The sequence below is a fragment of the Camelina sativa genome, chromosome 19, assembly GCF_030686135.1.
Source record: "Camelina sativa cultivar CO46 ecotype springtype chromosome 19, ASM3068613v1".
Classification (NCBI taxonomy): Eukaryota; Viridiplantae; Streptophyta; class Magnoliopsida; order Brassicales; family Brassicaceae; genus Camelina; species Camelina sativa.
In genome coordinates, this window is record NC_141898.1 from 3670974 (window position 1) to 3697997 (window position 27024).

General features: G+C 37.8%; 3 protein-coding genes and 2 pseudogenes across 11 annotated transcripts; 1 reads left to right on the forward strand and 4 right to left on the reverse strand.

The window, feature by feature from the left end:
* Window positions 1-77: 77 nt before the first annotated feature.
* Window positions 78-2826, reverse strand: LOC104767382 (protein OCTOPUS pseudogene; annotated as a pseudogene). The gene has a single exon (XR_015591787.1). The product of XR_015591787.1 is annotated as a protein OCTOPUS pseudogene (transcript).
* A 5339-nt stretch (window positions 2827-8165) lies between these two features.
* Window positions 8166-14004, reverse strand: LOC104767383 (uncharacterized; annotated as a pseudogene). Its single transcript, XR_015590550.1, has 19 exons — window positions 13832-14004; window positions 13509-13727; window positions 13305-13413; window positions 12848-13207; window positions 12706-12761; window positions 12174-12413; window positions 12036-12091; window positions 11643-11892; window positions 11374-11537; window positions 11139-11281; window positions 10962-11060; window positions 10714-10849; window positions 10493-10579; window positions 10254-10415; window positions 9711-10040; window positions 9417-9586; window positions 9137-9320; window positions 8845-9048; window positions 8166-8674 (listed from the first exon to the last, which is right to left on the reverse strand). The product of XR_015590550.1 is annotated as an uncharacterized LOC104767383 (transcript).
* Window positions 14005-14394: 390 nt separating this feature from the next.
* Window positions 14395-14909, forward strand: LOC104764604 (uncharacterized). Its single transcript, XM_010488166.3, has one exon. It carries the CDS (start codon window positions 14395-14397, stop codon window positions 14731-14733), a length of 339 nt encoding a protein of 112 aa, XP_010486468.2. The 3' UTR covers window positions 14734-14909.
* On the reverse strand, window positions 14854-20130 carry LOC104764606 (protein DEFECTIVE IN EXINE FORMATION 1). The gene is made up of 13 exons (XM_010488168.2): window positions 19597-20130; window positions 19327-19437; window positions 19127-19209; window positions 18915-19032; window positions 18656-18819; window positions 17600-18273; window positions 17449-17519; window positions 17034-17290; window positions 16469-16650; window positions 15983-16266; window positions 15773-15890; window positions 15488-15670; window positions 14854-15412 (listed from the first exon to the last, which is right to left on the reverse strand). The coding sequence occupies exons 1-13, from the start codon at window positions 19725-19727 to the stop codon at window positions 15095-15097; spliced, it is 2694 nt and encodes an 897-aa protein (XP_010486470.1). The 5' UTR covers window positions 19728-20130; the 3' UTR covers window positions 14854-15094.
* A 517-nt stretch (window positions 20131-20647) lies between these two features.
* On the reverse strand, window positions 20648-26785 carry LOC104764607 (uncharacterized). 7 transcript variants are annotated; one of them, XM_019241295.2, is made up of 18 exons: window positions 26649-26752; window positions 26426-26546; window positions 25909-26103; window positions 25632-25758; window positions 25318-25469; window positions 25113-25196; window positions 24965-25027; window positions 24715-24846; window positions 24409-24618; window positions 23855-23977; window positions 23394-23443; window positions 23092-23254; window positions 22863-23000; window positions 22229-22336; window positions 22026-22124; window positions 21708-21885; window positions 21466-21596; window positions 20648-21149 (listed from the first exon to the last, which is right to left on the reverse strand). In XM_019241295.2, exons 3-18 carry the CDS (start codon window positions 26035-26037, stop codon window positions 21024-21026), a joined length of 2013 nt encoding a protein of 670 aa, XP_019096840.1. In that variant the 5' UTR covers window positions 26038-26103; window positions 26426-26546; window positions 26649-26752; the 3' UTR covers window positions 20648-21023. The 7 variants fall into 7 exon arrangements, 5 of the variants coding, with proteins under 5 accessions (XP_019096840.1, XP_087356961.1, XP_087356962.1 ...); XM_087500835.1 differs by having other exon boundaries at window positions 26464-26546; window positions 26649-26667; XR_015590678.1 differs by having other exon boundaries at window positions 22216-22336; window positions 26426-26752.
* Between the last annotated feature and the right edge of the window lie 239 nt (window positions 26786-27024).

Consider the following 27024-nt stretch of genomic DNA (forward strand, 5'->3'; position numbering starts at 1 on the left):
AAAATGAATGGCATACAAAAGAAAAAATCTTTGTGTTAGACTGTTAGTAGTCGATTTTACGTAAGTAATACCAATAATAGCTGGTTAAAGGCGGTTTATTCCGGTTAAAATAGACAATGTCAACAAGTGATTCGTTTGAAAATGCCTCCCCCCCTTAACATCTTTTTTAAAAAAGTAAACCAATTGCACCAAAATTAAACCCAACCCAACGAGAAATAACAAAAAGGTTCAGACTTCATAGAGCTAAACCCCAATGAACAATTTGTTGATCCCAATCAATACAGCCTCATTACACTCCTCGCTATTGAATGCCCGTGACTATTCGCCCACCCTCCGCCACCACCACCGCCGCCACCTGCACCGTTCACTCTCCGGCTACCTTTCATAGTTGGCAAGTAAAACTTCAACATTCCGTTTTCCCCATTCTTAGGTGAATACCTTGAACTCTTATTCCTATCCAACCCGTGGACTTTCCTCTGTGATCCACCACCGGTACTCCTCCAGCTCACATTGCTATTACTCCTCACCATCCTCGGCCCTCCTACTCCCCCACCTCCATTCCTCAGCTCCGGCCATGACTCCGATAACGATCTCTCCACCATTCCACCGTTTAATCTCCTATACCTATCCTCTTCCTCCTCTTCTTCCTCATACTTGTTAACACTCTTCCTGTAAATAAGTCCCAAGATGCTCCATTTCCCCCACCGCCTCGACTTCTTGTTACTATTATCGTTACTATTCACTTTCCTCTCGCCGCCCATTATCGGCGGTTCCCGGAAAAACCCGTTATCCGTGTTCTCCACGGCATAGTTATTATCTCTCATTGATCCTCCTGAGTAAGCATCTATTGATATAGCCGACGACACTGAAAGCTTTGGCTCGTCCATATCAGCCACAACCGCTGCAGCCTTTTTCCTCATGGAGCTTGATGACCTGTCGAGACTCTTCCGTCTCCGTGACGATGAGTCAGTGTAGTAGTCTCGGGTTTGGATTGACCCGCCCGGGATTATAACCGGGTCGGACACTCCGTTAGCTTGATTAACCACCGGTGGCTGCGGTGGCGGTGGCTCTTCCACCGGAAACTGCATATCCGCTCGGGCTACGTGACGGTGCACCGGCGGCGGCGCATCTTCCACAACAGAAAGCATCGACGGCGGCGGAGGAGCTCTCGCGGCGGGAGGAAACGATGTACGTCCGATCAAAGACCCGTCCCAAGAAGCTCTCGGCTCGTCGAACGAGTAACGAGGGTCATCAAGCGAGATCCTTCCGATATCAACGGAGAATCTTCCGGCGTCAAGAGAGAATCTTCCGGCGTCGAGGGAGAATCTAGGATCTGTATCGCACGATCTCCGGCCGAATCCGTAATCAGCGATCTCCGACTGAGTATCACGGAGCTGTCTCCCAATCGGTTTCTCCACCGGTAATCTAGCTGATCCCGGCCTATGGTCGCCGCCGTTACGCCGCTTCTTCATCTTTTGATTCTGTCTCCATTTCTGAAGCTTCTTGCTAAAAACAGAGGCCGCCGACCAAAAGCTCCGTCGCACCGATGGCTTCTTGGTTTGAGAATCAAGATCTATGTAATCCTTAATAGGCTTCAGCTCCTCTTCTCTTATAGCCTTCTCCGTTACCATAACAACCTCTTCGATCTCTTCAACAATTTCGTCGCTTTTTTCTCTAATAAGTTCGCCGGAATCATTAAGAATCTCAAAGTCTCCAGCTTCGACGTAGTCTTCCTCTTCCTCTTCGACTTCGTCGTCGCTTTCAGCTTCTCCTTCGTCGTCGCTTTCAGCTTCTCCTTCGTCGTTAACCTCTAAAACAGGCTCCGCAACGCTAGATTTACTCGGCTCGACTTCAACATCACCGCCGCCGGAGACAGAGGTTAGAAGGTTTGGTTGCTCGTCTTGGCTAAACAAGTTCCAAAGAGAGCTACGGAAGTCACAAGACCTACGTTGTGGCTCAAACACTCCTGAGAACCCTTCGTTGTTTTTAGAAGCTGAGAAAGATTTAGTACGACGGAGCTCAGGGAAGAATCCGGGTTTAACCCGGCCGTTTCCGCTGTTGTTTACACCGCCTCCTCCGTTGTTACCGGAAGGCTTGAAAAAAGCCTTGAGAGCCGCAGCGGAGATGGTGGGAGGTTTCCGAGAAGAAGAAGAGGAGGAGGAGGCAGCGCCATTGTTGTTGCTCTGATCTAAAACAGAGAGACGCTCACAGAGACAAGAAGGGCAGAAACCGGTGAAACGCTCTTCTGGGTGACGGTCGCAAGAGGTAGAGAGACGGTGAGGTTGTGGAGGTTGTGGAGGCGGAGCTAAAGCTGCTGCTGATGCGGCGACGGAGACTGGTGGGTCAGTAGCTGGATTCATGACGGGATATAATGGTTGTTATGGATTCTCTCCCTCTGCTCTCATAGCTATATCATCATCACTGTCTGGTCTTGGCTTATAGAGAGAGACAACAATGAGGTTAGAGAGAGAGAGAGATTGGGGGAAGTGTGTTGTCTCTGAAACTTGGTCTTGTTCCAACGGTAATTGAAAGAGAAAGGAGATAGAACAGAGAAACAACAAAACTAAATGTCAAGAATTATTATTAAAGCAGAGAAGAACCAAAACTAAATTAAATAAATCAGTTTTTTTCAAGTAAGAATAGTATAATGTTTTTAGTATATGGTATTAGCGTGTTTAATGTACGGTTATCTAGAAATTTTGTCCAGCTTTATTGATGGTATAAGCCAAGATCTTTATTTTTGTTTTACTTTTTTTAAGACAAAAAAACATATTAAACCTTTACACTTATCAAACATTTTGCTTTTGCTAATTACATGTTTCTTCCAAAACAAGTGGATGGATAGAGCTAAAATTGAGAGATATGTAGTGTCGTAATTGACCTGATATTCTTCTAATTCTTTTTTTTTTGTCTCAAGTCATGTAATAATGTAATGTTATATGATAAACCCGTTACTTGTTGGGTCGGTGGCAAAGTGGATTTTTTTTTTTGCTTGCTTTGTCAAAAAAGCAAATTTTTAACTAAAAAAAAACAATCAAAATTTTCACACTGCTTTAGGACAAAATTTCCAAAAGGAACACATGGTTCAGTTTAATTTAAATCAATAATGACGACTCTAACGTTGATTCAACCAACGATACCAAAAAACATTAAGAAACATATACATATATTATAATAATTGGATTCGTGTGTAAAATGACAGTGGTGCGAGGCTCTCCGGTTTTGTATACAGTGCTACGGTAATGATCATTTGTCAATTATCGCATCAATCATATATGAAAATTACTGCTTTAAATCAAAATCACCACAGTTAGATTTTTAGAGACCCTCCCCTCTCTCTCTCTCTGCCTCTCTCGATAGTTTAAAAAAAAAAAAAAAAAGATTCGGACAATACGATACGAGAACGAGAGAGAGCCTAGAAGAAAAGAAAAAGCAAAAATCACACTCCTAATTTCTTGTCTCTGTGACACTCTCTTCTTTCGCTTTCTCCCTTCTTGCTTTTTTCCTTTTCTCTCTCTTCTCTTTTTCCTTTTTTTGTTTTTTTTTTCTTTTTTTCTCTAAACATTATTTTTGCAAATCAATCGTCTCGATATTCGTAGGAATATATTAAAACGAGAGAGAGAGATAGAGATATAGAGGTTGAAAATTAAGACCAGAATAGTAGTACTAGTATATCGTAACAAAATCAAGAAATCTCAAAAACATTTGTTTTTAACTATACTACTTGCTAGAAGAATTGCATTTGATATCCAAGAACAAATTAAAAAAACTATGAGAATTTTTTTCGATTTGAGTAGTTTTCGTTATCAAAGACTGTATATTATTTATTTGTATGCTTCTTTTTTGCGATGCTTTCTTTACCTTTTTATTTCTATTTTTTGTTGCTTTATCTGATCAAATTTGTCTTGGCTTTTCTTTTTGTTTCTTTTCTTTCTCTGTTCTCTCCATTGATTTCTTTAAAAATCTATTTATCCTCTAGTGTTGGACGTGGTTGCATTTATTCTATATATTTCTTTAAATATGTAATACAAATTTTTAAAATTTGATGTTTAATTGGACTGTAGAACTATATATTTAGATTTTGATATATTCTGTCCTGAACTGAGGTAGTACGTACGGTCTTCGAATGTCTCTAGCATGGGAAGCACATCTTGTCCTTCATCTATACGCCGTCGTTTTCCATCGTTTTATGGGTTCATTTTTGTTTCCCTATACTATACCATCATCGTACGATGTACTAATATATATATATATATATACCATTGTATTTTAATAATTTGGTTACAATCTTACGTTTTAAAGATATATAAGGATGTCTAGCTATTTGTGTGTATATTATAAGTAAGAATCTTCCAACTAGTTCCCACGTAAGTATTATTATTCTTCATCATTGGCGGTTCCTTTGTTGTATGTACTATTATTACTAAAGGTATACTTTCGTAGTTAAATAGCATGGACTTGTTTTTTTTTTCTAAGGTCAAACCGTAAATATATCATTTTTTTTATCTGTTACGTTTAAATAATTATTTTAAGGTCGTGTGTGCGTGACGCACTGACGTTCATTGCTGCCTCGTAGCCCATGAAACCTCTCTCACGCAATCAATGCCATTAATGTGGGTGTTTATTCATACTGAATTTTACTACTATTCGTACTAAATCACGTCTTTTCACTTACTTCTTTCTCGTTTATAATTTTGTATAGTAAATTTTGTATTATTTGCAAGAAAACTGATTCTCTATCTTAATAAATTTAAAGATATTAACGATAGAGAAAATGAATACTTGTAAAGTCGTAATTAACGATAGGAACAAAAAAGCCAAAATATGAAAATAATACAAACGCATAACAAAACCAAAGCAGGTTGGTAAAACATTTGAATAGTTAACCGATTAGTAATAATAGTGCCATTTAAACAAAAAACATAATAATTATTACAGCGCTATATAATATATTATCTTTAGACTGTGGGCAATTTAATCATGGATTAAAGATCATGATTGAAATTTTTTTTTTATGGGTATTATTAATGGAATGAAGAAAAACATGGAAAAAAGAGTTTGATGTTAAAAAGAAAAAAAAAAGTTAAGGTAAGCTCACTCAAACCAATTTATCTGTATTCAAACTAGTCATTAAGTCCACTAAACAAAACAAAAAAGAGGAGACCAGCGCATGCTTGCAGATAACCCTATTATTCCCAAGTGAGAACAAACCCTAAGACACTTGAGGATACAAAGATACTTGAACTTTCTTGATTCACCTTACTTAATTTATCTCTCAAAAACCAGATTAATTTAAGGCAACTTCAAAATTTTCTATGACATAATACCAACAAAGATATATAAATTTTTCAACATTATTTGTCTATCATTTTTATTCAATTGTTCTTTTATTTATTGTGATAGAAATTATGAAAAACATTGGATCAAAGGTAAAGGAAAAAAAAGAGACATATAATCATTACAAGAGAAATAATGAGTTGGAAAAGGACAATCAAATATGAACCTTTTTGGCCCACAACATTCGACAACTCACAGAAATCAAAGGCTTTTTGGTTTTCCCAATTTATCAAGAAGAAAAAAAACAACCCAACTTATTATTTTTCACTTTAAAATGAAAAAATGAATGGGAAAAGATTTAATATTTTACATAAAAGCCTCTATTTTGGACCCAACATGCTTGTGTATGTCATTCTATTCACATTTATGAAAGTCTCTTTGGTTACTTTCTTACTCAGATACTCTCTTAACTAATAAGTGTCCATGTAGTGTATCTAGGCTAGGCATAACCACGGTTACGGTTATCACAATTACGGTTTATCAGACATCGATTATGATTAGAAATTTTGTTTAACCTTAACCATAAATGTTTAATAAACAGTTAAACAATTACGGTTGAATACGGTTCCGGTTAAAGCAGTTACGGTTTTACACGGTTACGATTATTTGATAATATGATACAGTTAATATTATTTGATGATATAATATAATTGATATTATTTATTTATAACTAATATGTTCTTTTAGTGTATTTATATTTCTATAAATCATATAATTCATATTAAATAAATAATTATTAGTATATTTTATTACATTTGTAAAACGGTTATGGTTAATGAATTACGGTTTAACTATGCGGTTAACCAACGGTTTTGATACGGTTATGATTAATTAACAATTATGGTTAATATAATTTAACCACATTTTTACGGTTAACGGTTACGGTTTTTAACCATTTTATACGGTTACGGTCTGGTTACGGTTCAAATACGGTCCGGTTACTGTCCGAAATACGGTTACCGTTTGATTTTGGTCGTGCCTAACTGTATCTCGTGTAATAGTTTCTAATGTACACTACATCCGTATTAATCGTTTGTGCGGTAGTATTAAACATGTGATGCGTTAGTGTCTTTTACAACTAACACATAATTTTGGGTTGAAACCTAGTAATAAACCATAATGGAGTATAATTTAAAAAAAAAAAACGGAATTATTAATTAATGAAAGATGGAATAGATGAGAAAGAGACATAAGAGAAGGAGGGAGCTAAACATATACTTTGAGATTTGTTTGTTACTAGAATTTGAAATTTTTTTAGAAAGAGTGAGGAATCCCAATAAAGGAGGGAGCTGTTTTTTTTTTTAAGCATGTTACTAAAGCAAGACAAAAAAGCACTCAAAACAGGACAAATTTCTAGGCTTTGCTTTATTACATTTCTTTCTTCTTTTTGTGTGAACTATAGTGTTTTTTTTAGTTACGTAGTATATGTATATAATGTAAAGATGATATTCGATTCCAAGATTATTTAAGAAAACGATTAACTTAACATTTGACACATTAATCTTTTTGTTCATGTTTGTTCCTCTCTCAAAATTAAGATGGGTTTTGAGAGTTGATCCAATATATCACCGTATATTTGGAAAAAAAAGAAGAATATTATCGTATATAGGTTTAGTACTGAATATGTTACTAACTTTTACTATCATAAAACAAGTCTATTATTAACTGAGTACCTGACCTAACAGAGAAAAAAAAAAGTCTATTACTAATCGCCATGAAAATCAGTAGCTATAGTAGTAGTAGTAGTTCTCAAAGGAAGAGAGATACGAAAAAGGCATTGTTGAAACACTACTTTGGTGGATATCTTTACATTACTTTGCTGGATCCGTTTTTTGTAGATGACAGACTCGTACGAAGATGTTGTGTTGATTGAAGTTTTATAAGGCTTAGAACATGTCATGGATTCTCTACTAAAACAAGAAAAAACTGACAGAGAGACTGATGCATTACATGATACAAATGCCGAAAGAATTGACACAAAAGATGAAGTATTACTTCACAAAGAGAATGATGTATTACCTAACACAAAGCAGAAAAGAGAAGGTATTGAATCAAGAACCTTGCAGTTAGATATATAACGTCTGAAGCAGTTCTTGTACTAGTCCGACGTTAATGCAAGAAGTAGTACAAGAAGCTGAGTTAAAGAGTTTGAGTACAGAAGCTTGGGGTCGACTTGGACAAGCCAAGTGGCGGCTGCTGAGCTGGATGAACATCTTGAATAGAAGATTCAAGATGGGATCATGGAGAGAAACTTTCCTATTTGTTGTATAAGAGGAAATTCCTATTTGTTGTATAATAGGAAAATTGTCAATCCTAGGGTTTGTACAATTGTTAATCTCCCAATTCCTATTTGTTGTATAATAGGAAAGTTGCTAACCTTAAGGGTTGGGCAATTGATCTAAATATCGAGAAGGCGCTTCATGAAGACTTGCGCGCTTCAAGGTAGTTTCAAGAGATGCACACAAGATGTGTGGTGTCGCCCCATCAATAAGATAGAGATCTTTTGATGGTTTTGTTGAAGATCTACACTAGTCGGAAAAGACAATTAGTGGTAGTCTTCTTTCATTGTAATTCTAGGAAAGAGTGGTGGGTGCCATATAGCAATTGTAGGTTGCAGCCTTTTCTAGTGAATGAGTTCTGGACTAGGTTCCGCGGATGTAGGTTATCCTAACCTCATTAACAAATCTTGTGTCTTATTTACTTTATGCTCATACATACTCAGAGTCGATCATACACGTAATTAGACTTAGCCACATATATGTGTTTTCATCGTATCGATCTTGAAACTTACAAGAACATACAAGTTAAATAACTAAGTAAATAATTACTTTATCAGAAAAGTAGTTTATACATTAAATGGGTTAACGTATGTACATTATATGGAATCTGAAATGATTTGAAAAGCAAACCAGTCAATGTAATTAGGACGAGCAACAAACAATCCATTATTTATTCAATTTTTGTATGGTAAAGTAACTGATAACTGTACAGAGGATTTATTTGTGTAGTCTTTTTTGGTTACTACTGATTCGAACTAATTGGAGACTATTCTATCGCTGTTGTTTCTATTTTCTTGCTCAAGCATTATCTTGGCAACAACTTCATTAACTTTATGAGACATTTCTGGGATCATCAAAGCTGCTTCACCAAACAACTGGGCTCTGAGTTCACCTGAGATTTGATCTCGAGGAGAAGCTTCAGACAATTCCGACATTGACTGGACAAAAACTGCAGCAGCAGTGTTTAAACCGTGTAGTGTTTGACGGCAGGAAGTTACCATTTCTTGAAGTGAATCGTCTGCAACTGTATCATGGAATACTTCTGAAGAGGACTTGTCCTGTGACATAACAAAACCACTGGTTACATAAAACGTAACGTTGGAACCACTTTACTACTATATACACGAACACTATGTTGGCCTATAAATATGTAACTGTGTCTGTATAAATCTGTGCTGTGTAATGTATAAGTGAGTTGATAGTTAGCAAAAATATGACTTGGTGAAACCTGTTCAGGATGGTCTTCTGAACTAAGTGAAGATTGATCATTCACCGTATCAAGAGGGAGATGTTCTTGGATCGACCTCAAAGTCTTGTACCCTGATTTCTGGGAGGGCGTACGCATAAATTGTTTGGTTCCGCCAATGTAGTCTCTTCTTAGGAAAAACTGGGAAGAATACCTTTTTTGCTGCAATGATTTTTCGGCATCAACCTATGGTTAAGAAAGAAAAAAAACTGACCATCAAAATTTCTCTTGGTAACCTAAAACATGTCGCAGCAATAGGGAAGAGAGCTGTTACCTCGTCTATCATTGACAAATTGTTATCAAATTGCTTGAGCATGTCCCCCTGCTCGGCAGAATGTTTGGTGCAGAGATTTTCAGGTTTCTGTTGTTTAATGAAAGATGCTTGGATGTTTGGAGAATTCAGAAAATCCAAACACACGTTGTAGATAGTGTTCCAACGGGTTTTTTCTTTCCTATGGCTGCTGAGAAGCAAAATTAAAACAATCAGTGTGGTTCTCATAAAAGCAGACAGAGTGATAGAGAGAAGAACTGCAGTAATGAAGAAAGCTTCTTACCTAGGAGCATCTCCTTGAATATCTGAAGTTTCTGTGTCGCTAGAGCTTTTGGATAGGCTTCCAAGGCATGATTTTTCGGTTTTTGAACCTTGCTTGGGAGTTTGGCATTCAACAGAAGAGCATTCTTCAGCACTGTGAACAGTATTTGCTAGACTTTTATCTTCATGTTTCTGATGTGGAGGCAATAAAGATACACAATATCAGAAGAACTGAAAGCCTTTAGCTGAAATTTTGGGTCTAGAAAAAGCATTTTCTAATGATTCCCAGAAAGCATGCAAATTTTTGGGCTTGTACCTGGTTTGAAATAGAATTCTGACAATTGGTAGCAATATCAGATGTTTCCACATAAACTTGAGCCCACTTAGGAAGTCGAGAAACGCTGAACTTAAATGAGGATGTCCATGGAGAGCGTAGCTGCACTTGATCTGCGTTTTCTTCTACTGGCTTATAGTTTGCAGAACATGATGCATCTTTTGGATTGTCTTCCTCCAAATCAACTGCAATTTGCTTGAACTTTTCGAGTTGGACCACAGTTAACCTGCCATTTTCATTTACTGCCCGTATAATACGTGTAGCTATTCGCAAAGGAAGTTTCCAGACAAATATACAGCCGTCACTTGCAACCTGACAATAACCACAAAGAAAAGTTAAAAGCAAAGTTTCTCTCAGTTTTTTGCTTTCATTTGAGGCATACCAAGAAAGATAGATCCAGGTTTTCGAGCATAGTAGGCTCTTTTATGGGAATTCAATACAATAAAAGACATTAATGTTGACTTCATCCATAAGCAAAGCTTCTTACAGTTGTAAGTAACAGAAAACTACAATTCAGAAACTTACTGAAATGATATGTTTGCAATCAGGTAGGAAAATAACACCAGTCACAGCTTCACCATGTCCTGTGGCCTGAGCAACCAGCTCTCCAGTGACAAAATCCACAAAGCAGATTGTCCTGTTAGAGTAAGAGCATACCAAGTAATTGCAACTTGGGTCCAAAATGACCTGTGGAAGAGATCTTATTTTCAGCACTATCACATCAAACAATGTTGAAGTCTAATCAAAATGTTTGTTCAAAGCACCTTTATGGGATCTCCATGGTCTCGGTCTTGCTTGAATGATCTGACGAGCTTTCCACTTTCTATGTCAAATATGTTTATCTTCTTATCCTGCAATCATGAGATAAACCATCAGACTCCTTGTTTGTTTAAAGTTTAAACAGATGTTAGGTGTACGATTAATTGCCTCAAGGTGTTCGAGATAAGGTAATAATATATTAATGTTTACCGAGAGGTACCAATACCTGTCCCACTGTGACAACAAGTCTTGATGTTGGATCTACAGCCACATCAGAGATGGTTCCGTGAGAGAGAGTTTGAGGAAGAGAAGGTGAAAGACGAACACTACTTGCTTTTCTGACAACGTCAAACAGCTCTAACCTGCCACAATATCAACGATTATCTCATAAATTTCTCTAAAGTAAATATGCGGATGTAAAAAAAATAGAGTAAGTATGCAAGTTTCGTGGTCTTGCAGCATATAAAAAATTACCTATCTGCACCAGAAGTTATAATTTTCCGGCCATTACATGCGAATTTAACAGAAGTTACCGCAGCTGAACTACAAACACTCCCAACGGGATCAAAGTTCCTGACAACAAGAACATATAAGTTCGTATGGCCCTTGTTAGGTAAATCAAAAGACCATAACAAAGCGGTTATTTAACACCTTTTGACATCATAAAGGTGGATCGCTCGGCCCTTTCCACCAGAAGCAAGCAAGAAATCGCTGCTTGAGGTATTTTCAGAATCAGCGTCTTTCATTCCAGGAAAGCTGAAGCTCAATGACTGAATTTCTGCTTCATGAGCATCCTGAAAGATGGTTCTCAATAAGAGGCTTAGGAATATGATGTCTGGAAACCAACCACTGAAGACTAATATTGAACAACGGTGACTGATATTACCGTAAAGCTTGTATATTCTGATTCTTGTAGATCATATATATGAAGATTTCCTCCACAGTCACCAGCTGCTAAGTACTTTCCATCTTCACTTACTGCCAGTGCTCGGAAACCAAATTTGCTACCACATGTCTCAAGGAGATCACGTTCAAAAATTCCAGCCCTAGCTGCATTATCATAATAATGAGGGAAAATGACTAATTGAAAACAAAGATGAACAGAAATATATTAACACTAATTGGTCTCAAATTCCGAGCATATGTTATAATTACCTAAATGCATAATCCCTTGTGTTGAAGATTCTGAGGGATTGCTGCTTGCATTAGCTTCTAACGGATCCACTTGGAAAGCAAGATCCCACAACCTGATGGTTCCATCTTCAGAACATGTAGTGAAAGAAACCCCTTCACTGCATCCCCTAGCTACACATGCAGCTGTTGGACTGTGCATATTTCCACAAGAGAGGTTTTTTATATCCCAAATTCCGGCAGAATGTGATACCATCATCGAGCACCTAGTAGGCTGGAATAAGGAAGAAAAGTTTCACCATATGCAGTTGGTGCTCTAAGCTTCAACAGGAAACTTCAGAAGTAACATTGGCGCCAGAAAGAACTTCAAAACCAACTAAATATCTGCGCAAAGTACTGAAATACGTTTACAATTACCTTGTTCACATCATTCACATCCCAAACATAGAGACTACGATCCCCATAGATGACAACTGTGAAGCCAAAATATTACCTTTTGTCAGAAGGAAATTAGGTAAGCAACGTACTGCTATTATAAGATTCTTCTACACTCACTGAGCTTATCTGTGGTAGAAAACTGACAAGCAACTGCGTCTGGGAAGATAACAGGCGGAGACTCTACATTTTCGAGTTCTCCTGAATGAGACTGATTTTCAGTGGTGCTGCTTTTAGCATCTGAAAATGGTATTTTGCCAGCATAATCTAAAGTTTCAGGCGTAAATAGCTGGACCGTTCCTTGCTACAAGCGCAGGCTATCAATCGATTGGATGCAGATAGAGCAAAACATTTTTCAACCTGACAGTTCATTGCAAGCCAATAGAAGAAGTTCTTGTTATGAAAAGAAGAAAAGCTCGGAAGGTTTGTATCTGAAAGTTCCACAAGCTAACATGAAAACTTATTCATGTCTTTCCACCTAGAGCCAATGCATACAGTTAATCAAACTTATTGCCGAAGCCCACAAGGAAAATACAGTCAATGCGTATGGACTACAGGAAATGATTGTTTTACATGTCTAAATGATGGGGCTAAGCATTGTCTCATGGTTCCTAGATTAACAACAAAAGAGAATGAAATGAAGTTGTTGTACCTTCAGATCTACCGACTTCTTGATTAACATCCCATTACTCATGAGCATTAGAACACCTACAGAACACAATAAATTTACTTATTTTCATTCGAACGAGTGTAAAAAAACTCATATTAACAGTTATAACTGTTTCAGCGTTTACCTGCTTCTGTAAGAACATATATTGAAATAACATCTTCAGTTTGTTCGTCACTTCCACTAGATTTCACACTGTTGGCTGATATCACTGATACAAAAGAGTTTCCATTTTGGAAAATATCATCAGTTGGCTTTCCATGATATACCAAAGATCCAACTTTACTTGAACGTGTCCTCTGAAAAGAACCCACTGTCCAGTACTTCAAGTGCTTGTTCCCGGAAGTAACAATGAATTTTCCATTGGATGAGAATGTCACAGACGTTATCTCAGAGCAATTAGAACTGGCTTTGATCTTCGCCACTAAGATACTTTTGCGCCAGTCCCAAAGATATATATATGCTCCAACACTCACCAAATATTCCCCTAAACACCAAAGCAAGGAAAAATGCACAAAACAGAAATGGATGAGAACCTTAAAAAAAGACGGTTCGAGCAACAAAAGCAGAAAAGGAGAACTAACCATTTGGTGAGAAGGAAAGACAGTGAGCTCCATAAAGATGGCCTTTAAGCTCCGAGACAAGTCCCAAAGTCTCACAATCCCAAATCATGACTGCAGAAAGATTCGTAGACTGAGGAAAGATCAAATCAAAAAACCAGAAAACCAAAATCACGATACATAAAACTAGATTTATACGCAAATGGAAACAGAATCATTATTATTTACCTCTCCAGCAGCAACGAACCGCCCATTCTGGGAAATAGCCACACAACTCAAAGGCTTAGGCATACGATGAGATACAACGAGGTGAGATTGAGTGAAGGAATCAACATCGTAGACCACCACAACGCATCCGGCCAAGTAAACACATTTGGAGCTGCAAGTAACTGAGGCCAATCCATTGTCGTTCTTTGTAGTCAAACCGATGATCTCTTGCAGAATCAGCTGGAAGAACGAAGACGGAAACAAAACCCCAATTAAAAAAACAGAAATTAAGTACATTTGCCTTGAGATTTGGATGAGAGCAAGTGATTGATAAAATATGGTACCTTCGTGGATGAACAAGGCTTCTTTAATTTCTGATTCAGCTTCATTCCGATTTGGGGAAAAAACCCTAAATTTCTGAGGGATTTGGTATCGGAAACCCTAGCGCGAGGGAGAGAGAGAGAGAGTGATTTTGGGGAATTTTCTGAGTGATGGGATTGTCGTTACTGTGTGTGTAGGAGGGAAACAATTTCTAAACCATGGGTTTTAAAAATCAAAATTTTTAATTTCTTCCGTTATCACCATTAATTTCACCTTAATAACTAGTTTCTCTTCTAATAAACTCTTTTTGTCGAGATTAAATTGAGATTGGGCCTAAAATATACTTAAAAAGCCCGGTATAATGTGGGCTTTGAAGGCTCGAGAGAATATGGTTTTTAATCATTTGTTTAATTATTTTCATTTTCTTCATCTATAAAAATCTTTGTTCGTTGTTTCTCTCGTCTTCTCTATCTCTCTCTCCTTTCGCTTTCACATTCAGAAACGAAACCCAGAAGAAGAAAAAAACTCGAGAGATCATCAAAAATCGGAAAATTTAGGGATTTTGATTGAGAGGAAAAAAAAAAAGATGAATTTCAGAAGCTTTGAGGAGTTCTGGCCTTTCTACGTGATGCAACACTCGAATCCATCAACGAGGCGATGGCACTTCATAGGTATAATCGCCAGCCTCTTGGCTTTGTTGTGTTCGGTTTTGATCAGCTGGTGGTTCGTTGCTCTCGTGCCTCTCTTTGGTTACGGGTTCGCTTGGTACAGCCACTTCTTCGTGGAAGGAAATGTTCCGGCGAGCTTTGGGCATCCGGTTTGGTCTTTTCTCTGCGATCTCAAGATGTTTAGTCTGATGCTCACAGGAAGTATGGAGAGAGAGATGAAGAGACTTGGTAAGAGGCCATTGTTGCAGCTCTCTTGAAGATTTGTTTATATGTATGTGTATATATAAATTGTTCTACATTCTTCCCATTGCCTTCGGCGTTTGGGTATAGACACTTGATTACTTTTATGGACTCCTTTTATTGGGAATGAACTTGTGTTTGCGAACCATAGATCTTTGTATCTTCTTTAGTTCAAAAATGGACTCTTGACACATTTAAGTAGTGCATTAACTTTTTAAAACTCCGAGGAGAGTTGATCTAAAACTAAAAGTCAGAATTACAGGTTTTATAAAGATACAGAACCTGAAAACTCTAGCACGAAATTGTCCCTGGATTCTTTAGATGAGCTCTATGAAGGATGTGTGTACATCCGGTTTACCAGATGGTACCTAAGATCGATCATAAGTCTGTGTTGCGGGAAAAGGATGGGAGGGGCACCGCTTCTTGAGGCCGTAGAATCACGAGCAGACCAAACATCCCGAGCATCGGGAGGACAAGAAGCCATTTCAGAAGCTTGTAGTAATACATATGGAAAGTTAGTGAGAATTCGTCTGAGAAATGGAGTCCATTCTTATCTACCATCTCCACCATTACAGTTCCTGTTGTTCTCACTCCGACTGTTGGTAGTTTTATCCGGTATTTTCCAGGACGGTCATAGATCTGGCTCTGTGTTATCCTCCTATCTCCCTGGTAATTGCCTGGAACCAACAGCGTCGTCTGTACATTTGAAAACAGCAAGTTTAGTTTCAGAAAGAGGCCATGTCCCATCTATTGAGGTTTTGAGGAACTTACAGTAACGTTATAGGGTGCTTGTGAACCAGATGGGTATCTATATTTATCAACGATTTCGATCTCAGCCCAGAAGTTTTTCCCTTCCTCATCACGGAAACCTCTGGTCGAATGCGTGACAAAAACGCCTTCACGATCATAGCGATTGGCCTTATTGTTCCTTCCTTGATCAGTAGATCTCCAAGCCTGATGAAACAAGACTGAAATCAGTAATCTCGCACATTATAAAAAGAATCAAGAAGATGTTAAGCAAGACCCGCTCAACATAGTGTTCGGGATTGATCTTGCCTTAAGGGGATGGTGAGGAGAAGGCGTTGAGAAGCAAAAGACGTTTCCATTCATAGTTGAGACAACGAGATCGAGATCATCTCCACCGTCAACATTATCAGCCAAGACCATACTGTATCTGTAACTCGGAACACCCTGGCGGTCAATATCCATCGGAAAAACAAACCTACTATAGATATTAATGTGCCGAGAGGAAGAAAAGAGACTTACGAAGTTTCACCAATATCAACAACGTCCGTACACGAGGTGGGTCCGTCTATGAGATACAGGTAACCGTCAAAGGATGTAGTAACGATGGTGAGGCCCTTCTTCTGCTCACCTCGCTTGTTTAGATCAACAAGAAGAAGTTGGTTCATCACTCTTCCATGAGTTCTGTATGGGTAAGGACGGATTATCGAACCATCCTTTCCACTAAGAACGTATATGTTTCCTGATGATGTAGGAACCACAACGTCTGTGTGTCCGTCACCATCAACATCGCCGATAGAAGGACCCTGCAAGAGAAGATTGGCAACGATCACTGATTGTGAAGTGATCAAATTCGGAGACAGTGTTCATGGTTAAAAAAATTGAGTCTTATTCTGGGACTTAAACTAAGAGTAACAACACACAGATCTCATGATGATGCTCCTACAACTGGTTCATACATAAGAGATTTCTATATCTGATGAGAACAAACGGTGGGTAACTTTTTACCTGGGGAACAAGACTCTTTAGATGTGTTTCCCAAATTTCCACTCCTTGCGTGGTCCATGCTGCTATATTTCCGTGTGAATCAGTAGTTACAAGTTCAATCTTTCCATCGTCATCTATGTCGGCTGCAACCACTGCCCCTTGAATTTCAGCCATTTCAAGTGGGAATTTTTCTCTGATATTTCCTGCAAAAAGATAACAATTTTAGAATCCAAACAAACATCGGTAATTGCAAGGAAACAGCTACGAATACCCAGTGTGACAAAAATGTGTTGTAAGACTTGTGCATTGTCCTGAATATCATACTTATGAGAAAATGGCGGAAAAAAAAACTCTCAATATGAATAGGAATCTAAATATCTAATAAGAGTGAAATATCTAATAAGAGTGAAATTTCTGTCTTGCAGAGAGATATGGAATATTCAAATTTAACATACAAATTTTGAGAGAAGTGTGGGCTTTTACTGTGAATGCTATAGAAGCATTGCTTGAAGAAAGCAGTAGCAAGAAAGGCAGAATTGTCATCAACGGAAATAAATAAACAGAAGGAAGTAACAAGAGGTCTTACCACGATGATCCATTGCGTAGAACAAGCCAAAGGAAGTTCCGACAAGAATATCCAAGTAACCATCACCATCCAAATCAACTACCGTTGGGGAAGAATAAATATAAGCACGGAAGTTTGCTTTATCCGTACTCATATCTAGCTCTTTGATCCACTTGACTTGTTTAGTTTCCAGATTGAAAACCACAATTGAACTAGCAATATAATTTTTGATGTCAATACCACCAAGCTCTTTTAGATGTTCTGGATTATCATAGTACCTGAAAATTAGCTTATCGTGTCAGCTAACCGATATTCTGCAATGTGATTAAACTAGAAACGCTATTGGGAATATTAAGACCTCATGCATGCAATACTACTTATGATGCTTTTGCATTGACAGATCAGGGAACATTTCGAGCGTGAAAGATGAACTTACTCAGGATCGAAGAAATAGGAAACAGCAACAACCATCTCCTGTACTCCGTCTTTGTCTATGTCAGCAATTACCTGATAAAAAGTGATACTGTAAGATCTCTCATGGAAGTAAGAAATCGAAAAAAATGGTTTTAGACATAGATGAAACTCACAGGAGTGCACAGTATATGGGCGTCAATATTCACATAATCCTCTGAGTTCTCGTGTTGCCCCTCGACCCATTCCTCATCACCCCACATCTTCTCATCAACATAATCATCATAATCATATCTGTATTCATCAGGTAACTCATCATTATCCCGCAACAACTCAAACGATGAATCTGCTTCAGCTTCTAAGCCACCATCATTTTCAACTGTGGCCATGCGAATACCCTCAGTGTTGTCTTTATTATCCGAATGGCCGTCCGCAGATTCTTTAGAGCCATTATCTTCCAGAAGCCGCCTCCCACTTTTGGTAACTGTCTCTGTCTCACTACTGTTTCCAGATGTCCTCAGAGTTTCTGAGGAATTATCCTTACTAGTATTTAATTTTATAACAGTTTCATTCTTATCTTCACTAATTTTCCTTTGATCCACCTCATTGGTGGTTACATTTCCGTTGAGATTTTCTGCAGAGCCAGCTGTAGTATTATTTGCTGCCGAACTATTTGCTCCAGCTTCCATGGAGGAATTATGTAGCTCTGGAGTAGGCTTTACGACAGCTTCTGTTTGGTTATTCTCGGGTTTCTTTTGATCCTCATGAGATGAAACGTTAGTTTCGCTGCCATGAAATTCTTTGGACGTTGAGACAGTAACATTTGGTGTTGTGGTTGTTGCATTCGTTTCTACAGATAGGAGAAGTGAAAGTCACAAAGTAAACATTCATCAAGAATTAAACTGACTCTGCTAATCCATGTATTTTTTTCTACCCTCTAAATACTGAAGATACTGATAAGCAAGGTTGGGAGCCCCATCAGATGTAAAATTCATAAAATAAATGCAAGATACAGAATATAAATTCTTCAGATTAGGTGAGGCAGCTACACCAAGCAAAAACTTAGCTTTACACTTTCAATTAACTAAAGCAAACAACCAATCATTAGCAGTTCAGTGTCTCTAAATCTAAAATTTGGAAGAACATAAACTTAACCAAGTGGATCATGTGGAAGAAGGGCATAATTTAAGCAGCAAACAAGAAAACTGATGTAGAAAGTTTAATAAACTTACGATTGGTCAATGAATGCAATAACATAGCCTCCTCCACAAGCTCATCATCATGAACATCAGGATGTGAACGGTCAACAGGGTCAGGATTCAGTCCTACATGCCAGTTCTTGTGCACTTTTCTACGTGGCACTTCCAGCTTATCTGACATCAGAAAGCCTGATACCCTGGAAACAAGAAAGCATCATATGAAAACCCACAAAATTCCAAGGACCATGATTAAAGATAAAAGTACATCCATCGTTTAAGATAAAAAAATTACCTGAAAAAGAGCACTTCGCCGTTGTAGGTAGCCAGAGCAATTTCTCTAACACCATCTTTGTCGATGTCGAATAGAAGAGGACTCGAATGCACATTTGACTGGTGAAAAGCAGGCCAACCTAACATTTTGATGAGAGCATCACTAACCTTTTTCAAAGTCCTCAATAATCTAACAGCATTAGATGAACACGAACAAGAGAAATTATTCAGTACCTGGCATCTTGTCTCCATCAGCTCCTTCAAGAACTTCGAGGTAGTGAACAAAAGATGGAACAACAATGTCAAGCTTTCCATCACTGCAACAAAAAAATCCAATTCGGGCTTTAAGCACACAATATATGGAACCAACACTAATGATCCTCAACACAAAAGAAAACCAATTCCAAAACGTGAGTAAAAAAACAAAACCATACCTGTTAATATCAGCAATCAAGGGTGTAGCATAAACGCTAGAAGTGACTTCAGTTTGCCATCGCAGCTCCAATTTCTTCGGGCACTGAGTATTCAACAAAGCATCTTCATCACTGCACAACGAAACGACCCAGAACCCAAATAAAAAACTTAAATCGGAGAAACCAAACAGAGAGAGAGCCTTACGAGCAAAGAAACATATCTCCAACAATCAAATTGAGGCGTTGCATCCTCTCTACCCAAGACGGACTCAATATAGATCGAAAACTTACATTTCAGGGTAGCCCAGTTCGTCATCGGTGGCTTTACGCTCTCTGAACTTATTTTCTCCATAGGAGAGATTCGTTAAGGTAAGACAGAGCAAAAAAACCAGCAGACACTGCCGCGCTCGCGATGATTTCATATGAGCCACACTCTGCGAATACTAATTCTCTTGCACAAATAAAATAAATAATCGATTCAGGATCGAAGAACCTGAACCCGATTATGTGGATGAGATTTTGAAGAACCCCAAAAATTTGGGGTTTTGGGAATTGGGATGGGGGAGTGAAAGGGAGAGATCGACAAGGAGAATGAGAGACGAAGCCCTTCTGATACTGTGTCTGTCTGTGTTGTGTGGGGAGAGATCGAAGCCGGCGAAATCCAATGACGCAGGGAAGGAAAAAACTGCTTGCCGTTTTGATCGAAATAAAACGCCTGAAAAACAGCTCGCTGTTTAGTTACAAATATGAGAAACGTCAAATCGTTTTTCTTTTAACTTGGTCTCGGTTGTGTTTTAGTGCTATTTTTAAACAAACACCTTCCCCGTATAAACATTAACATATGAATCACTTTAGAAGAGTAAACACATATCCCGGGATTCTTTACACATTCGAGAGATGCATAGTTCCTTCATTCTTTCTTCTTACGTTACAATGTAAAGTATAGAAGAAGCACCCAGGGATTTGCAAAGAAGTGAAGTAAAAGTGAAATGTCTTTGTCCTTGAATATTCAGCTTTGATGTGTATTGACAGAAACAAACAGACGTTGTTTGTCTGCGGCGTGCAGCTTTGCTATCCATTTGAATACGTGCGGAGTACGGCCCCCACATACATAGGCTCTCACAGTATATCTAATCCCCTGGAAACGAGAGACCAAAGGCAGGTCGATGCTTAAAACATTTTCACCGCTCTGTTATATCATCGATTTGCAAGAGGATGTGATTAAAAAATATTTGTAAACGATTCATATCAAATGATTGATCACACATACGACACTAGGAATGATGATGATATTTGTCTATCAGTCTTTTGATTCTGTCAAGTAAAATAGAGAACCAACCAATAATAATAATATGACACTAATACTAAAAAATTACAACATTATCCCTTTCCTAAGTACTATTACAAACAGCTTCTCCATCTAAAACATATGATGAATCACTTAGAAGAGTAAACACACCTTTTAGAGCTAAAACCATCATCAAATATCCCAAACGGAATTTTGATTCATAATAAATCCTAAAACCTCCTCGAAACCGGGATTTCTTACACATTCGAGAAATTGCAGAGTTCCTTTCTTTCTTCTTACGTACAATGTTAGTATAGAAGTACCCGGGATTTGCAAACAAGAGTAGCGAAAGCATAACCAGCGATCCACGGATGTCTTCTTCTTGATCCCAGCTTGTTGCATGTTTTGAGAGAAACAAACAGACATTGTTTCATCTGCGCCGCGCAGCTTTGCTATCCATTTGAATACGGTCCGCATACATAGGCAAACGGATGATCTCTCTTATTTCCTGCAGCAACACTTCCTCTGTGATGTTGTCCTTTATGCTTCTCATCACCTATTTTTTACATCCACAATGGTTTTAGAAACTCTTCTTTGGTCATGGAAGATGAAATAAACATACAAATTTATATAAGATGGTACACTGATATGTTAATCGGTAAATAAACTAGCTGAAGGATGTTTTTCAGTAGAAAAAACAAATAAGACAGCAAGAAACCCGTTAGATGGAATTGAATACGACAGAAACTCGAAAGACAGAACAAAATGTTAGCAAAGTATGACCGTCAACCAATAATGCAACCACTGGGGATATGAATATAAAGAATACCATCAAGTATATATACAGAGAGGTTATGAAAAGAAGTACTGACCTTTCTATAAGTGTTGATATCATTCGGCGTTGATTTATCGACCCTGACCCTCATGCTAACCCAGACTTTCTCTTCCTGATCCCAAGAACACTCTACGATCTTCCCAGAGTACTCGGCAGAGTCCGAATCATCTGTTGCAGTTTCAGTATTAGAAGCTTGTAGTTCTTTAATGGAGTAAGTTATGATTGACAGTTTTTCCTACTAATAATAATAAGCAGATATTTCACTATACATACACATACCTCCTCTAAAAACAACAGAATTCCCATCCATATGCTTCTTCTTCCCTCTTTCAAACAAGGATAGCATTCCGCGGCCACTCTCATCTTGCTCGTATAAAAAGTCAACCGAGTTCATCTCTGGATACTTCCACTTCAACAGACCTTCATGGGTACGGGGAACATAAGGATCATCCCAGCCCTGTTAACAGAGAATTCGATTTTAGATATTTTATTTGAGAGACAATATACACTGCACTAAAACTAAAACTTCACATCTTTGCATTTGTATAAAAACAAACAGTGGCTTTTATGAGAGACCCTCTTCACTCTCATGGTTACCTGAAAGATTAGACCGTCGGCTTCATGTGAAAGTGATGGTATGAAACCTTTCAAAACCTTCTCAACCGCAGAAAGCAACCAAAAGTCTTTTCTCCGCACCTACGTAAGACAATAATTATCAGCTTCATGAACAATTTATACAAGGAAAAAGATAAATATGGAAAAAATGGCATGAGAAAAGAATTATAACTCTTAGTACGCACCCTAAAAGGCTCAAGATCATATCTGTAGATATGACTTCTGGCCTTCTCATGATTACGGGGGTCTATCACCTCCTTCTCAAGCATCTTCCATCTTTCATAGAAAGGCCGCTGGTCCATTTTTGAATTGTGAAACTTTCTATTAGTATCTCAAGCAATTGACACATGATTCAGCAAGCCAAACACAACTCGTTGATATATACTACTGACAGATGTGTATGTTGGTAAACAGAATGTCAAGGTTAACAGTCAGCAACAAAGAATACTGAACAACTGCGAAAATGATGCAACTTATTTGCATGGAATAAGCACCACCGGAGTCAGATGCTCTAGCATAGGGATCATATATGTTCACAATTGCTAAAATATTTATTGCATCTCGAGAAAATCAGATATGAAAAACATCAAACACTCTAAGATAATCATGACAGGAAGCCCGGCCTTACTACTGCTTAATTTCTCGAATGTTCTAATATTCTATTATGAGGATAATGGAAGCTACAGTATTTACGATGTGCCTCAATACATACTCAGATCTTGAGAATAAAGAGCTTGAGATTCCAGTAATAATGAAAAACAAGGGAAACACCAATCCAACCATTATCGATCACAGAAATAAAATAATGTCAGTTCCAACCTCTACAACTGATTGGCCGTTGATTGCTACCATATCATATATTAAGTATCTCCTCTCCTGCTTTTGTTTATCTGGCAAGGTATCAATTATCATTTCTCCATCAAGCAATGTAAAATGGTGCACTTTATCAGATATGCCCTGGCAACCAAAAACAAAAAAGTAAGGAAAATCTCTAGTTCTGTTTAGATTCAATACACAATTTCACCAACAAAGGTGGAAAATTACTCACTTCAGTTGGGTGCCTGAAGGGGAACCGCATCTGAACTCTCCGGAATCTAAAGCTTCTATCCACTAAGTAACATCCATCCATGGTTAGCAGCATCATATATCGAGTTCCATCAGCTTTCCATGTGGCATAATAGTACCGCTGCCTCAAGAGTTGCAAATTTTCCCTGTTTTACCACAAATGTCCAAAAAAATTAGGAGTAAAGTACCGCAAACGAAATGAACAAATTGATCCCGAACTAAGGGGATGCATTAGGTCAATCATCTCTTGACATGAGCTACAAACAGTTACGCAGAGATTCATACCTGTTTAAGGAGACAGGGTGTGAACCTGGAAATTGTGAACATCCTCTTCCCTAGATTAGATTGCGCCAATGAAAAAGAGAGAGAGAAAAATTAATAAACGAAAACATGAAACTTAAAGCACACTATACAAAAGCTGTAGCAGAAACCAATTCATAACGAAACCATAGTCAGTGGAAAAGTGCCTATTAGCCCAAGGAAAACTTTCTTTCATATTCAGCAAACAACGATGCCAAGATGATCAAGATGACGTTATAATTTCAAGTTACCACAATCTACTTCTGTAATTTTCTCAAGTAGCATTATAAGGATGTGCAACAACAAAATTAAGAGACATAGATCGCAAGATAAAAGGCAATCATACAAAAGCGAATTGAAATTGAATATCACAGTGTTAGATATCATAAATTTAACTACATAAAATTCTATGTGAACAACCTATAACAAGATTTCAAATTTCCTACCCCAATATTCAGCGATAGCATCTTATAAAAGAACTGCCGGTAACCTTCCTCCTGGTCAGGGGGTATTTCATCACCTAGAACGTCATCATTTGACATTTTGACATCCACCTGATGGCTTTCCTCCTGAAAGCATAAGGCAGTAAGACAACAATTATACATAAAACCACCATATAAGTAAGAAAACCAGATGACCACTTTATGAGTTTTATCAGCCATGGATAGACTCAACTGAACCCATCAATATGCACCAATAACTAAATTCCTGATAAATTGATTCGCGGGCTATAGAACCTACCTTAACACATCTCAGAGGTTATATTTCTTAAGGGAAAATCATTATATTCAAAGATCACTACTAAAACGTAAAATGGCACAGAAACAATGATTGTGATGCTGAAATTTAACACTAAGCTACTTTTCAGATGGTTGCGCTGAGCTAACAAGGAAAGACAAGTCTGAAGCTTAAACAAACGTGTAAGAAAATCATTGGAATGACGGTTTATGTATATAAGTGATCTGCTAAATAAACAATCGTTAGTTAACACTGAGCTTACTTGCACAGGACCAGCCGGACCGCCATCATCATCATCATCATATGGCAAAGCTTCACCATTTAAATCAAGCTCAGTAGACCGCTTCCACTCGGGAGTTGATGGGCAAATGACGCTTTCAGGTTTTATTTCGTGATAAAACGAGTATAAAGCATCAATGTAGTCTGGTTTATAGATCCCAGGTGGGCGGGCATCGGAAAAGATTTTTAATGCCTGATAGAAACAATAGTGATATAAGATCCTGATCCTTTTGCTCTTAGGAGGTACATATAGTGCACAAATACAACAAGAGAAGTGAAAAATAATCACCTGTGTAACATTCATCGGCCCAGATCGCATAAGATAATGAACTATCATAAACCCTGTCCGATTATGCCCATGTGTGCAGTGGACGAGAATATACTTTTTTGAGTGTTTTAGATTTAGGACAAACTGATTAACCTGAAGACAGTTTCTTTAATGAGAAACTAACAGTAGACAAAATTGATTTTACAAGAAAATTATATACGACATCAGGTAAACATTCATGATTCATTTTGGCTACAAAAAAAAAATATACCTCATTGACAAACGTGTTGACAGACACATTATCTGGCACTGCATCACGACCCTTGCATGCAATCTACAAGCAAATAAAACTAAAGATAAAGCAATCTGCTACAGCCGTCCCGAAGGATATGGGTTAGAATAGTATGTAATCCGTATACCTTCACATGCTTTATGCCTTCTTTCTTTAAGTCTGTCGTCGAATAGTAACGATTTGTGTTTGTCAAATCAATCACCAGACCAAGCTGAAAAAGACAGAGACAATACACGACAACTTAGATCACGGACATACCAGCGTTGCATAGACAATCAATGATACACACTCATATTTTAAACAAAGCAAGGACAAAGAATTCCACAAATTACCTTTCTCCCAGCTATCCTCTGGTTATGGATCACCTGTTTAAACGAGTATCTACTTCCAGGAGGGACATGATTATTGTAAGATTCATTCAGGGGAACTTTTGACGGAACGAGTAATCCTATCTCATGCCCAGAAGGTGGGCAATCTAGCCAACCTGTGATATCAGACAGGCTGTCAAAGAGTCACCTTATTTACAGAAATGGCCTAAAAGGAAAAGAAAAGAACACAAACTAGCTAAAAGTTTTTCAGCCAAAAAGCCGTTTATAATTGGGAGTAAAGATACGTAATAAGCATTTACTCAGCAAAGAAATATCACCTTGAGGGATCTTGTATCTATCATAAGCTTTAGTATTTCGATTCTGATAATATTGATCACGGAAAACTGGCTGAGAGTTATGTGTTGGCTTGTCATATCTCATTCGTTTCCTTCTCTCTTCACGTTCCTGAAACAATAAACACAAGAAAATAAATCCTCAGATAAAAATTATATACAAGTGGGGATCAATTATTAGTTAATTGTTTTTCTGAAGTGTCCTGCATTATATAGTGACTAGATCAATCAATGTTGAGTGCTGCTGAAAAATCAATAGTACCCGTCTAGCGATTTCAACTGCAGACTCTATCCGGTCATCCCTGGAAGAATAGTCTTCTAGATGTCTGACATAGGGTTCGTCGTCTTCTTCGGGTTGGGGTGAAGCATTTAAGTCCATCGTAGCAACCATTCACGGGAAAATGAACAGCATTAACCTAAAACCTCATTCCTCTGCAAGCAGCTACCTAAATAATATCTGAAGGCATGATAAAAGCAAGATATCAGTAGCCGCGAGATAAAAGGCAAACTCAAAATTATTTTTCCAATTATCTCAATAGCGAGAAACAGAGCCGTAAAATTGAAGCAAATAAGGTCAAAATCAGAGCAAGAGATCCACATAGTCTATGTTCCTTTCTTCCACTTTACTCGACTACCACCAAATTAAAAAAAATATAAAAAAAAACCCTAGAAGCGACGAATCAACGAAATCTCAGCCGGACATTTCAAATTAGTCCTCTACTCGAAAGCATCGCGACACCAAATCAAGGCGTAACACTATAACAAGTGAGAAAACTCACCCTAAGAGCATCCAAATATATCTGAGGAATCAAATCACCTAACGAACACAAAGCTTCGGGAGAATCGGAGAAACAACATACATGGGCTCTTTGAAACAAGTAAGCTCTCCGTTAAATCAACCTGAGATGGCGAAGGAGGGTGAAGGGTTCAGTTCAATCGCGGGTTCAGTGGAAAAAAAAAATTGAAATCGAAACCCTAGAGAGAGAGAGAGAGAGGAAATACACAAAAGGAAGAGAGAGAGAGAGAGAGAGAGAGAGTAGTTGAGAAAGGTGAGAGAGAGAGAGAGAGAGAATCAGACCCAAGTCTTTTTAATTTATATACTGGCCAGTCGAAGCAAAAACTTATTTGGTAACCAAAAATAATGAAAAGATACGAAATAATCCATTGATAAAATAAATGAATAATAACAGAACCTTTTTCACGTTTTTATGAGGATTAATTTGTACCAAATGTTTTGGAGAATATACAGACCCAAATTTACTGTTTGCTTTTGATGCAAAAGTCCAAATTTTATTGCCAAAATTATATATAATTATTTGGACTAACTTGTAACCATTGTGAATTCTCAAAAAAAAAAAAAGACAATTGTTGTCTTACT

Excerpts from the sequence above, each read along its gene's own strand:
- LOC104764607 (XM_087500836.1), bottom strand. The coding sequence starts at position 26,037 with ATGGTTGCTACGATGGACTTAAATGCTTCACCCCAACCCGAAGAAGAC. Across the intron at positions 23,444-23,854 it reads TGCTATCGCTGAATATTGGG|GGAAGAGGATGTTCACAATT; the intron begins GTAGGAAATTTG and ends AATCTAATCTAG. Across the intron at positions 23,001-23,091 it reads CCTTCAGGCACCCAACTGAA|GGCATATCTGATAAAGTGCA; the intron begins GTGAGTAATTTT and ends TTTGGTTGCCAG.
- LOC104764606 (XM_010488168.2), bottom strand. The coding sequence starts at position 19,727 with ATGAAATCATCGCGAGCGCGGCAGTGTCTGCTGGTTTTTTTGCTCTGT. Across the intron at positions 19,033-19,126 it reads TGATGGAGACAAGATGCCAG|GTTGGCCTGCTTTTCACCAG; the intron begins GTACTGAATAAT and ends TCAAAATGTTAG. Across the intron at positions 18,274-18,655 it reads ATTGCATTCATTGACCAATC|AAACGAATGCAACAACCACA; the intron begins GTAAGTTTATTA and ends TCCTATCTGTAG.
- LOC104764604 (XM_010488166.3), top strand. The coding sequence starts at position 14,395 with ATGAATTTCAGAAGCTTTGAGGAGTTCTGGCCTTTCTACGTGATGCAA.